Consider the following 10,795-nt stretch of genomic DNA (forward strand, 5'->3'; position numbering starts at 1 on the left):
CCGTCCCGCCCCGCGGACCTTGGCCGGGGATGCTGGCGGGATGCCGGGCACCGGGGCGGCCGTGCTGGCCTGGGTGCTGCTGGCCGGAGCGCTGCTGGCCCCGCCACCCGTCCGGCCCCAGCCCCGCGGCGACCGCAAGGTGCAGGAGAAGGAAGCGCTCTTCAACACCACCTACATCGACTGGGTGGACGCCAACCTGCTCAACATCTACGCCTTCAACCACAGCGTCCGGAGGAACAGGGTGAGCCGGGGTGGTCGCCACCGCCGTGTCCCCCGCGGGCTGTGGTTTCCAGGGGTGCCGGGGCTGCGGGGTGCGCGGGGCACGGCAGCACTGCCACGGCGGCTGAGCAAAGTCCAGCCCTCGCTTGGAACCGCCGCGGTTCGATCTGCCCGGCCAACGCCTCACCTGGCCCTGTCCCCCCAGACCGAGGGTGTGCGGGTGTCCGTCAACGTCCTCTCGGACCTCAAGGAGCGGCCCGTCCTGTTCGTGGTGAGGCAGAAGGAGGCGGTGGTCTCCTTCCAGGTGCCGCTCATCCTCCGGGGCCTGTGAGTACCAGACGGGCACGAAGGGGCTCTCCAAGCACGGGTCCCCAAGCAGAGGCTCCCCARGCAGGGATTCCCCAAATAGGCATTCCCCATGCAGGGGTTCCCAGTGCAGGGTTCCCCAAGCAGGAATTCCCAGTGCAGGGGTCCCCAAAAAGGAATTCCCCAGTCAGGGATTCCCAGTGCAGAGGTCCCGGGGCAGGGTCGGTGGGCACACAGGGCACCCAGGAGATTCCCCGTGCAGGGGTCCCGGGGCAGGGTCGGTGGGCACACAGGGCACCCAGGGCTCTCCCTGCGCAGGTACCAGCGGAAATACGCGTACCAGGAGGTGAGCCGCACGCTGTGCCAGCCGCAGACCAAGGCCGAGGTGGAGACCCAGCACTTCTACGTGGATGTCTCCACTCTCTCCCTCAACACTTCCTACCAGCTGCGGGTGACCCGTGTGGAGAACTTCGTGCTGCGGTGAGGGGAGCCCCACGCGCTCGTCCCCCTCCCTGAGCGCTGCCTGGGGGTGCTGTGAGGGCTGTGGGCTCCCCTCACCACCCATCACCTTTCTCTGCAGGACTAATGAAAGGTTCAGCTTCAATGCCACGGCCGCCCAGCCGCAGGTGAGGCACTGGGGTGGTGTGGCACGGGACGGGGTCTGCACCCACGAGGGGAATGTGGGCACTGTGGCAGCAATGGCCCTTTCTCCCCGCAGTACTTCAAGTATGAGTTCCCCGAAGGAGTGGACTCGGTGATCGTGAAGGTGACCTCGGCCATGGCCTTCCCCTGCTCTGTCATCTCCATCCAGGACATCCTGGTAGGTGTGGGCAGTGGGCTCTGCTCTCTGCGTGTCCCGTGGTGCCCGGCGGGGCTGACGGGCCCTCTGCCCCACAGTGCCCCGTCTACGACCTGGACAACAACGTGGCGTTCATCGGGATGTATCAGACCATGACGAAGAAGGCAGCTATCACGGTGCAGGTGGGCACAGGGCGGTGCCATGGGGCACAGGGCGGTGCCATGGGGGTATAGAGTGATGCCATGGGGCACAGGGCGGTGCCATGGGGCACAGGGTGATGCCATGGGGCACAGGGTGATGCCATGGGGGTATAGAGTGATGCCATGGGGCACAGGGTGATGCTATGGGGCACAGGGTGGTGCCATGGGGCCGAGCCGCTCCAGAACCCACAGAGGATGTCCCTGGGATGGCTCTGCTGACCCCCATCTCTTGCTGCAGAAGAAGGATTTCCCCAGCCAYAGCTTCTACGTGGTGGTGGTGGTGAAGACGGAGGACGAGGCGTGCGGGGGGGCTCTGCCCTACTACCCCCTCTCCAAGGATGCCTCTCCAGGTTTGCTGCCATGGGCTGWGTGTGGGGACGAGCTGGGGACAGGGCAGGGTGCTGAGCCCCGTCCCTGCCCTGTTCCAGATGAACCCGTGGATCAGCACAACCGGCAGAAGATGCTGGAGGTGATGGTGTCACCCGCCATAACCTGTGAGTTGGGAGGGGCTGGGGGGTGTTGGGCTCTGCAGGGACCCTTGGCAGGTCCCCCAAGGTGCCACCCCCGCTGAGGGCTTGTCCTGGCTCTGCACAGCCGAGGCCTACGTGCGCAGTGTGCTCTTCTGCCTCGGCATCTTCCTCTCCTTCTACATCCTGACGCTGCTCATCGCCTGCTGGGAGAGCTGCCGGTGAGTTCTGGGTGTGGCTGAGCCCTGGGCACCGTCCTGGTGGGTCCCCTCAGGCTGTGTCCCCTGGCAGTGGCACAAATGGGCTGACAGCCTCTTCCCCTGGCAGGCAGCACAAGAGGAAGGGGCTCCTGGCAGCCATGGATTCCCCCAGCCTGGACACAGGTGAGGATTCACGGAGGGGTCTGCCTGGGCAATGCTTGGTTATTCTGCCCTTCTGAGCCTGTGGCAAAGCCTCTGCCTCTGYAGGAGTTCCCCACTGTCCCCATGAGCCCCTGGGGACAAATCCCGGTGTCGGGGACAGGGAGGTCCCAGACTTCTCTGCTGTGGGGCTGCCAGGGCTGTGCTGGGGCTTTGCATCTCACCAGGTCTGTCTCTTTCTTCCCGTGGCTTTCCGGGGAATCCCAGCGTCRCTCCTGGGTAGGTGCCAGCTCCGTTCTTGGCTCTGAGCTCGCCCCGTGCCAGGGCAGGGTGCTGGGAGCTGCTCTGTGCCCTGCTGGGACAGGGGGTCACCGAGAGTGACAGGGACCCTCCTGTCCCRCAGGGCACTCGCGTGGCATCCCCGACTCCTTCCTGAACCATGGCCCCTACGACAGCTACGGCTACGGCTCCTTTGGTGAGTGCCACRTGCTGTCCCCTGTCCCTCACCCCCTGCCCATGGACCGTGCCCACCTTCTGCCTGTCCCTGTCCTTGTCCTTGCAGGGAACGGCTCCTCCAGCAGCACCGAGGGCATCACAGACAGCCTGGGCTCGGCAGAAGTCTCCTACACTTTCGTGGGTGAGTCATGGGGTGATCCGTGTGGCCGCAGCCCTGTGGAGTGTCATGCCCGGTGACACCCTGGCACTGTCCCTGTCCATCTCTGGGAAGGGTCCTGGGGCTGCYGGCCCCTCCACGCAGCCCCCAGCGGGGTCTCCATCGCTGCCACGCCCCAGGGAGCCCCACCCCAGTAACTCTGGCTTTCCTTTGAAGGGCAGGAGCAGTTCAAGCGGCGCACGCCCTCCACCCTGATGAGGCCGCTGAGCATTGCCATGGGTACATGCTGCCCCCGGGCAGGGTGGGGCCAATCAGGGCCAAATCTGCCCAGCCCCGAGCTCGTGCTCAGGGCACAGAGTGCTCCCACTCCCCTCCCTTAGAGCAAGGGCAGCACCTGAGGGGCTGCAGGGCAGGACATTGCCCACCTGGCTCCCCGTGGTCCCCAGCGTGGCAGAGCCATGGGGGACAGGCACGGGACAATGCCTGTCCTCGTGGGCACAGCCACCCCCTGTGCCCGGGCAGGGCTGCAGGGAACCAAAGCCTGTCCCCAGGGTGAGTTGGCGAGGAGGCAGCCCAGTGGTTAATTGGGGGTGATTGGGGTTCTGCGGGGTGGGCACTGGGGTGGGCTGGCTCGGGGGCTCTGCTGACAGTCCTGGCTCGGCCACAGGGGAGCGGTCACTGGACAATGTGGCCGGCCGGCCGCGCATGGACTCGCTCAGCTCCGTCGAGGAGGATGACTACGACACGCTGGCTGACATCGACTATGACAAGAATGTCATCCGCACCAAGGTGTGTCCCTGCCCGTCCCCTGGCCTCGCCAGCTGTGCCCCCCTGGCCAGGCCAGCCCTGACCCCCCTCTCCCTGCAGCAATACCTGTGCGTGGCCGACCTGGCGCGCAAGGACAAGCGGGTGCTGCGGAAAAAGTACCAGATCTACTTCTGGTGAGTGGGAGGCACTGGGGAGGGGGGCACCAAGGCGTGTCCCAGCTCGAGGTGCACAGCAGGGACCCCCTGACACCCCACCCTGTCCCAGGAACATCGCCACCATCGCCGTGTTCTACGCCCTCCCTGTGGTCCAGCTCGTCATCACCTACCAGACGGTGAGTGGGGCCAGGGCAGCAGCACGGGGTGCTCCTGGGAGCTGTGGGGGCTGAGGTCCCAAACCCTGCTCCCCAGCATGATGGGGACATCCCTGGGGGTCCCCTTTGTCCCTCACCCCGCCCGTGCCTCCTGCAGGTGGTGAATGTCACCGGGAACCAGGACATCTGCTACTACAACTTCTTGTGCGCCCACCCGCTGGGGAACCTCAGGTGGGTGGGGGTCGGTGGAGGGGGTTTGGGGTCCCCTGTGCCCGGGACTGGGCTGCAGCGGGGCCCTGGGGAGGGGTGGGGGTCCACAGCACCCACAGCCGGCCTGGCCCCTCGCAGCGCCTTCAACAACATCCTCAGCAACCTGGGCTACGTGCTGCTGGGTTTGCTGTTCCTGCTGATCATCCTGCAGCGCGAGATCAACTACAACCGCGCGCTCCTGCGCAACGACGCCCACGCCCTGGTGAGGGACTGGGCTGCCCGGGGGGCTGGAGCTGCCTGGGGGGCTCAGAGCCCCAGGACCCCCCTCCCTCCCTGCCCTCTGCCCCGCAGGAGTGTGGCATCCCCAAGCACTTCGGGCTCTTCTACGCCATGGGCACCGCGCTCATGATGGAGGGGCTGCTCAGCGCCTGCTACCACGTCTGCCCCAACTACACCAACTTCCAGTTCGGTGAGTGCCCCCCTGGCCCCCCACCGTCCACAGCGTGCCCACCCACATCCCTCTCACGGCTGTGTGCCCTCAGACACCTCCTTCATGTACATGATCGCTGGGCTCTGCATGCTGAAGCTCTACCAGAAGCGTCACCCGGACATCAACGCCAGCGCCTACAGCGCCTACGCCTGCCTGGCCCTGGTCATCTTCTTCTCCGTGGTGGGAGTGGTGAGTGTGGTGGGCACCGAGGGAGGGGGGCTGGCTGCCCCCACAGCTCACTGCCCGCTCCCCACTCGCCCCGCAGGTCTTTGGGAAGGGGAACACRGCATTTTGGATCGTCTTCTCCATCATCCACATCGTGGCCACGCTGCTGCTGAGCACCCAGCTGTACTACATGGGGCGCTGGAAGCTGGGTGAGAGGGGGCACCGTCAGCGAGGTGGGGAGGGGGCTGTGTGTGGTGGCCCCGGGGTCACCTCCCGTGTCCCCACAGACTCGGGAATCCTGCGCAGGATCCTGCACGTGCTRTACACGGACTGCGTGCGGCAGTGCAGCGGGCCCATGTACGTGGTGAGTGCTGGCACCCGGCCCCGGCTCTGTGGAGACCCTCCCTGCCCAACASCCCCCCAGAGCTGCTGCCTGCCGCCCCTCACGGCCCCCTCATCCTTTACAGGACCGAATGGTGCTCCTGGTCATGGGAAACATCATCAACTGGTCACTGTGAGTGCAGAGCTGGGCAGTGCCAGATCCCAGCCGGCTGCTCCCCATCCTGCTGCTCCCCATCCCTGATCTGCCCCCACCCCGTTCCCACGGCACTGCCGTCCCTCTGCGGGGTCTGCACTGGGCACAGACAGCTCGTGGCACCTGTGAGCCCGGCAGTTGTGGCACCCCAGAGTCCCCCTGTGCTGCCTGACATGCTCTGGGGACAKTGGGCATGGCAGGGTGACCCCCTGACCCCGCTGCCTGTCCCTGCCCCCCCAGCGCTGCCTACGGCCTCATCGTCCGCCCCAATGACTTCGCCTCCTACCTGCTGGCCATTGGCATCTGCAACCTCCTCCTCTACTTCGCCTTCTACATCATCATGAAGGTGGGAGCCGAGCCCCCGGCCCCCACGGGCCCAGCTGGGCACTGCTGCCAGCTCCTGCCCACACGGTGACCCCGGCTCTTCCCACAGCTCCGCAGCGGCGAGCGCATCAAGCTCATCCCCCTGCTCTGCATCATCAGCACCTCCGTGGTCTGGGGCTTTGCCCTCTTCTTCTTCTTCCAGGGGCTCAGCACSTGGCAGGTGAGCAGGAGGGTGGCACAGGCAGCGGGGTGGGCAGGGTGGCCACGGGCAGGCAGTGACGCTGGCCCTGTGCCCGGCAGAAAACGCCGGCCGAGTCCCGGGAGCACAACCGTGACTGCATCCTGCTCGACTTCTTTGACGACCACGACATCTGGCATTTCCTCTCCTCCATCGCCATGTTCGGCTCCTTCCTGGTGGGTGCTGGCTCCAGGGGCACGGTGCCCKCTGTCCCCAGTTGCCAGCCCAGCAGTGCCCTCTCCCCTCACTCMCCCCCATCGCTCTGCAGGTGCTGCTGACGCTGGACGATGACCTGGACTGTGTCCAGCGGGACAAGATTTACGTCTTCTAGGAGCCTGCGGCCACCCGCTGCCCTGGGACTGTGCCAAACGCCCGGCTGCAGCCCCGGGAGGGGGCACCCACCCCTGGGGAGGGATGTCTGCGCTGCAGGTCCTGCCAGCCACTCCGTCCCCCTCCCCACACAGCCCGGGGGTCCTGGTTTGTCTCCTCCCCATCAGCCGGGTCTCTCCAGGCACTTTGTGCCCATCCCTGGGCCCATCATAGCCAAAAACGGGATTGGGGTGCCACTGGGGTGTTCGTCCTCGGTGGCAAGTGACACTGGAAAAGGTGCTGCTGCTGCTCCGTGTCTGTGTGCCCGTGGGCACGGTGTGGGGATTGGGGTCAGTGCCATGCCAGCTGCCCCRTGACCCCTGAGCACGTGGGTGTGGGTCTCTCTTCAGTGCCTGAGTCGGATGGGTGGGAGCTGGGGGTGCGTGGGGCCAGCACGGTGGTGGCGGTGGCCAGCAAGGCCCCTCTCGTGTCTCAGAGTCCCAGGTGGTCGCAGTGGCCCCATCGCCGCCCCCATCGAGGTGCCACGCTGCCCACGCGTGGATCTGCTGGGAAGGGACTCGCATTAAAGTGTCTGCACTTTGCCTGTGCCTGCTGCCTCCTGCCAGGGCTCCCTGGGGCAGGTGCCACCGTGCCAGCCGGGCTCTGGAGAGCGCCTGTGGGGAGTTTGGGGTGGCCTGTGGGGCACGGGGGTGGGCAGGGATGCCCAGGGTGGTCCCACTTGACGGGCAGCTCTGTTCCCTGCGGGCTGGGCCCCCTGTGGCATCATCACAGCGCGGTGCCAGGGCTGCCGCTGCCCCGCTGTGCCCTGAGCCGCTCCCGCTGGTGCCCGCGGGGCCGAGGGAATCCCGGAATGCTGCGGGATGCTGCAGGATACCCAGGGCTGGGTGCCCGCCCCGGTGTCACCCGAGCCCCCGCAGCATCCCCGCGGTGGGGATGCGGTGAGCGCACGGGAAAACCAGCCATGAAGTCAGGGCAGGAGCCCTCGGCGCTGCCGCCTGGCTATAAAAGGATTTACTCCATCAGCCCCCGGCCCGGTTCCGCCCCGGCCCCGGCCGCGCTGGGGCGGAGGAACGCGGGGAATGCTCGAGCACGGGGCTTTCGTCGCTGCTTTTCGGAGTCTTTCCCCAAATATGGTGCCTGGGATGGAGTCACGGAGCGCTGCGGGGCCGGGCGCCCCGGGAAGGGAGGGTTTGTGGGGGCGGGCTCCGCGCCCCGCTGACATCACCGTCCCGCCGGCCGCCTTTTAGCGCCAGGTCGGGGTCCCCGCGGGGCAGTGCGCTGGTCCCTCGCCGAGCATCGCCCTCGCTCCGTCCGCAGCAGCTTGTAAGTCCCGCCGCGGGGGGGTGGGGGCGGCGGGGAGGGTCCCCCGGGTGGGAACGCCATCCCCCCGGGTTGGGGGTGCTGCTCCCCGTGCCTGGGACAGCGAAGCCGCTGCCGGGACAGCGATCTGCTCCGTGGGTGACGGMGATTCTGCTCCTCCGGGTGGGATGCGGCTCCGCGGGATGGGGATGCTGCTCCTCGGAGCGCACCGCTGCTCTCCGGAGGAGGGTCAGGCTCGGGCTGGGGTCACTGCCGGGCTCCTGTCCCGCTCCTGCCCCTCAGCACCGCGTTCCTCCGGAGCCGGAGGGGCTCAGGGCAGCGATGGAGGGTCAGCTCCAGGCTCAGGGCAGCGATGGAGGGTCAGCTCCAGCCCCCAGCCCCGTTTTTGCCCGTGCTGGGCTGTGACGGGGACGGGCACGGGGCTGGCGGGTCCGGGGGCCGATGACGGGAAATGCTGTGTGGCCCAGGGAGCCACACGGGGGTCTTTGTGTGACCCCTCCGTGCCAGGTCAGAGCAGGGCACGGAGTGGGGTTGGCTGTGGCATCGCTGGATGTGGCCAGCAGTGCTCGGGGGCTGGGAACAGGCTGCTCGTAGGGCTCATGAGGCATCACCCCAAAAATCGCGGGGTCATGGGGCACCCCTGCACTGCTGGGAGCAGGAGGGGTCAGTGCCCTCTTCTGCACTGAGCTGTGCCGGTCTCAGCTCATCCTGGGGTGCCCAGGGGTCAGGATGAGCCCRCTGGAGCCTGGGTGTGGGCGTGGGACATCCCCACGGCTCCTGGAGACACTCGGAGGATTCACGCCAAGCAGGGATCCAGGCAGGGAGGAGCGATKCCAGCTCCACCGAAGGCTTGGCTGCCACTCCCGGAGCCTCTCCCTTCTGGCATCTTCCCTGGCATCCTCCCTGGCACYGTGGGGCCCTGCTACCTGCCATCACTGCCCGCAGCATGTCCTTACWAGGGCACGGGCACGGCTCCCGCTGCTCCCGCCTCACCCGCGCTCCTCCCCGGCACCCGGACCTGCCGTGCCAARGCCACCCCACGGCCACCCTGCCCTGCATGGCATGGCCACCCTGCYGTGCCAWRGCCACCCCRCGGCCACCCTGCCCWGCRTGGCATGGCCACCCTGCYGTGCCAARGCCACCCCGCGGCCACCCTGCCCTGCATGGCATGGCCACCCTGCCGTGCCAWGGCCACCGAACCGTGCTGCAGCCAGCCAGCCTTGGTGTGGTCACCCTGCCACCCGGGTCCTGGCATGGTCACACCAGGGACATCCATGCCAGCCAAGGGACAGGGATGAGGCTGCTCCTGTGYACAGCCTGAGCTGGGGATGAGGCAACGCTGCCAGGACAGTGACTGTCTGTCTGGGCACATTTTGGAGGGCACGATGGTGAATTTTCCATCAAACTCATCTGGATGGAGGTGAAGGCTGTGACCTGGTGAGCGAAGAGCCAGGAGAGGGGCTCGTCACCACTGCAGCAGAGTGGCAGGCAGATGACACGATGGTGGCTGTGGACTGTCTGGATAGGGGACAGTGGCCTGACAGTCCCTGTCGTGACACCAGGTCTCCCAGCACCGCAGCCATGGCAAACAAAGGCCCAGCCTACGGCATGAGCAGGGACGTGCAGTCCAAGATCGAGAAGAAGTACGATGACGAGCTGGAGGACCGGCTGGTGGAGTGGATCGTGGCGCAGTGCGGGGCCGCCGTGGGACGCCCGGAGCGGGGCCGCCTGGGCTTCCAAGTGTGGCTGAAGAACGGAATCGTAAGTGGGGCCGGGGGTGGGCAGGGGAAGCCCCGAGGGCAGAGCAGGGAGCTCCGAGGGCAGAGCAGGGAGCTCCGAGGGCAGAGTAGGGAGCTCTGAGGGCAGAGCAGGGAGCTCCGAGGGCAGAGCAGGGAGCTCCGAGGGCAGAGCAGAGAGCTCTGAAGGCAGCACAGGGAGCTCCGAGGGCAGAGTAGGGAGCTCCGAGGGCAGAGTAGGGAGCTCCGAGGGCAGCACAGGGAGCTCCGAGGGCAGCACAGGGAGCTCCGAGGGCAGAGCAGGGAGCTCCGAGGGCAGAGCAGGGAGCTCCGAGGGCAGCACAGGGAGCTCCGAGGGCAGCGCAGGGAGCTCCGAGGGCAGAGCAGGGAGCTCCGAGGGCAGCACAAGGAGCTCCGAGGGCAGCACAGGGAGCTCCGAGGGCAAAGCAGGGAGCTCCGAGGGCAGAGCAGGGAGCTCCGAGGGCAGCACAGGGAGCTCGGAGGGCAGCACAGGGGAGCTCCGAGGGCACAGCAGCGAACCCAGGCTCCCCTCCGCGCAGGTGCTCAGCAGGCTGGTGAACAGCCTCTACCCCGACGGCTCCAAGCCCGTCAAGATCCCCGACGCGCCGCCCACCATGGTGTTCAAGCAGATGGAGCAGATCGCCCAGTTCCTGAAGGCGGCCGAGGACTACGGAGTGACCAAGACAGACATGTTCCAGACCGTGGATCTGTTCGAAGGTGCGGGAGGGACGGGGTTGGGGGTTCCGGGGATGCCGTGCTGTGCCCTGCCCGTCCTCACGCCCCTCTTCCCTCGGCAGCCAAGGACATGGCAGCGGTGCAGAGGACGCTGATGGCCCTGGGGAGCCTGGCGGTCACCAAGAACGATGGCAACTACCACGGGGACCCCAACTGGTTCATGAAGTAAGTGGGGGTGCGCAGAGCTGGGCGTGGGGACCCTCTCGTCCTGCAGCTGCTCTGATCTGGCTGGAAGCGCCCCGGAGCGCATGAAAGCCGAGCTTTGGGCTGGGGAGGGAGGCGGCTGGGGCATTCCCGGGGTCGGGGAGCGCTCCTGGGCAGCCCGGCAGTGCGGGTACCCCACGGTGTGTCCCCGTGCCCCGCAGGAAAGCGCAGGAGCACAAGCGGGAGTTCACCGAGAGCCAGCTGAAGGAGGGCAAGAACATCATCGGGCTACAGATGGGCACCAACAAGGGAGCGTCACAGGCGGGGATGAGCTACGGCCGGCCCCGGCAGATCATCAGCTAGGCACCCCCGCCGCCCCCAGCCCTGCCCAGCCGGGACCGCGTTCTCCGCTCGCCAGTCCATTGGTATTTATTGAGGAGCATCCAGCCATTCCGCCAGCCCCATGGCCCCGCCGCACGGCGGCCGCACGCGTCCCGCCGCAGCCC

The 10,795-nt window shown here is 67.2% G+C and overlaps 2 protein-coding genes across 4 annotated transcripts in view; both read left to right on the forward strand.

The window, feature by feature from the left end:
* The window catches only part of TAGLN (transgelin), a 158,220-nt gene extending 147,431 nt beyond the window's left edge, over window positions 1-10,789 (forward strand). Inside the window, exons 1-5 of one of the 2 annotated variants that reach the window (XM_057384862.1) lie at window positions 7,544-7,656; window positions 9,216-9,414; window positions 9,950-10,127; window positions 10,208-10,310; window positions 10,511-10,789. In XM_057384862.1, the coding sequence (XP_057240845.1) occupies window positions 9,235-9,414; window positions 9,950-10,127; window positions 10,208-10,310; window positions 10,511-10,652 (603 nt within the window). In that variant the 5' untranslated portion in view covers window positions 7,544-7,656; window positions 9,216-9,234 and the 3' untranslated portion in view covers window positions 10,653-10,789. Of the gene's footprint in view, window positions 1-7,543; window positions 7,657-9,215; window positions 9,415-9,949; window positions 10,128-10,207; window positions 10,311-10,510 lie in introns of those variants that run through there. The other variant, XM_057384863.1, reaches the window with a different exon arrangement.
* On the forward strand, window positions 7-6,927 carry SIDT2 (SID1 transmembrane family member 2). Of its 2 annotated transcripts, XM_057384849.1 has the most exons (27): window positions 7-241; window positions 425-546; window positions 844-1,005; window positions 1,106-1,151; window positions 1,244-1,345; window positions 1,423-1,506; window positions 1,763-1,874; window positions 1,953-2,018; window positions 2,119-2,212; window positions 2,319-2,374; window positions 2,754-2,825; window positions 2,913-2,987; window positions 3,180-3,242; window positions 3,631-3,752; window positions 3,831-3,904; window positions 3,996-4,062; window positions 4,199-4,272; window positions 4,390-4,513; window positions 4,603-4,720; window positions 4,794-4,930; window positions 5,007-5,115; window positions 5,194-5,270; window positions 5,374-5,420; window positions 5,682-5,787; window positions 5,875-5,985; window positions 6,066-6,179; window positions 6,272-6,927. In XM_057384849.1, exons 1-27 carry the CDS (start codon window positions 41-43, stop codon window positions 6,332-6,334), a joined length of 2,598 nt encoding a protein of 865 aa, XP_057240832.1. In that variant the 5' UTR covers window positions 7-40; the 3' UTR covers window positions 6,335-6,927. The 2 variants fall into 2 exon arrangements, with proteins under 2 accessions (XP_057240832.1, XP_057240833.1); XM_057384850.1 differs by lacking the exon at window positions 3,180-3,242.
* Window positions 10,790-10,795: the final 6 nt, after the last annotated feature.

Source organism: Malurus melanocephalus, unplaced genomic scaffold, assembly GCF_030028575.1.
Source record: "Malurus melanocephalus ecotype Western Australia unplaced genomic scaffold, MMel_1.1 scaffold_751, whole genome shotgun sequence".
Lineage (NCBI taxonomy): Eukaryota > Metazoa > Chordata > Aves > Passeriformes > Maluridae > Malurus > Malurus melanocephalus.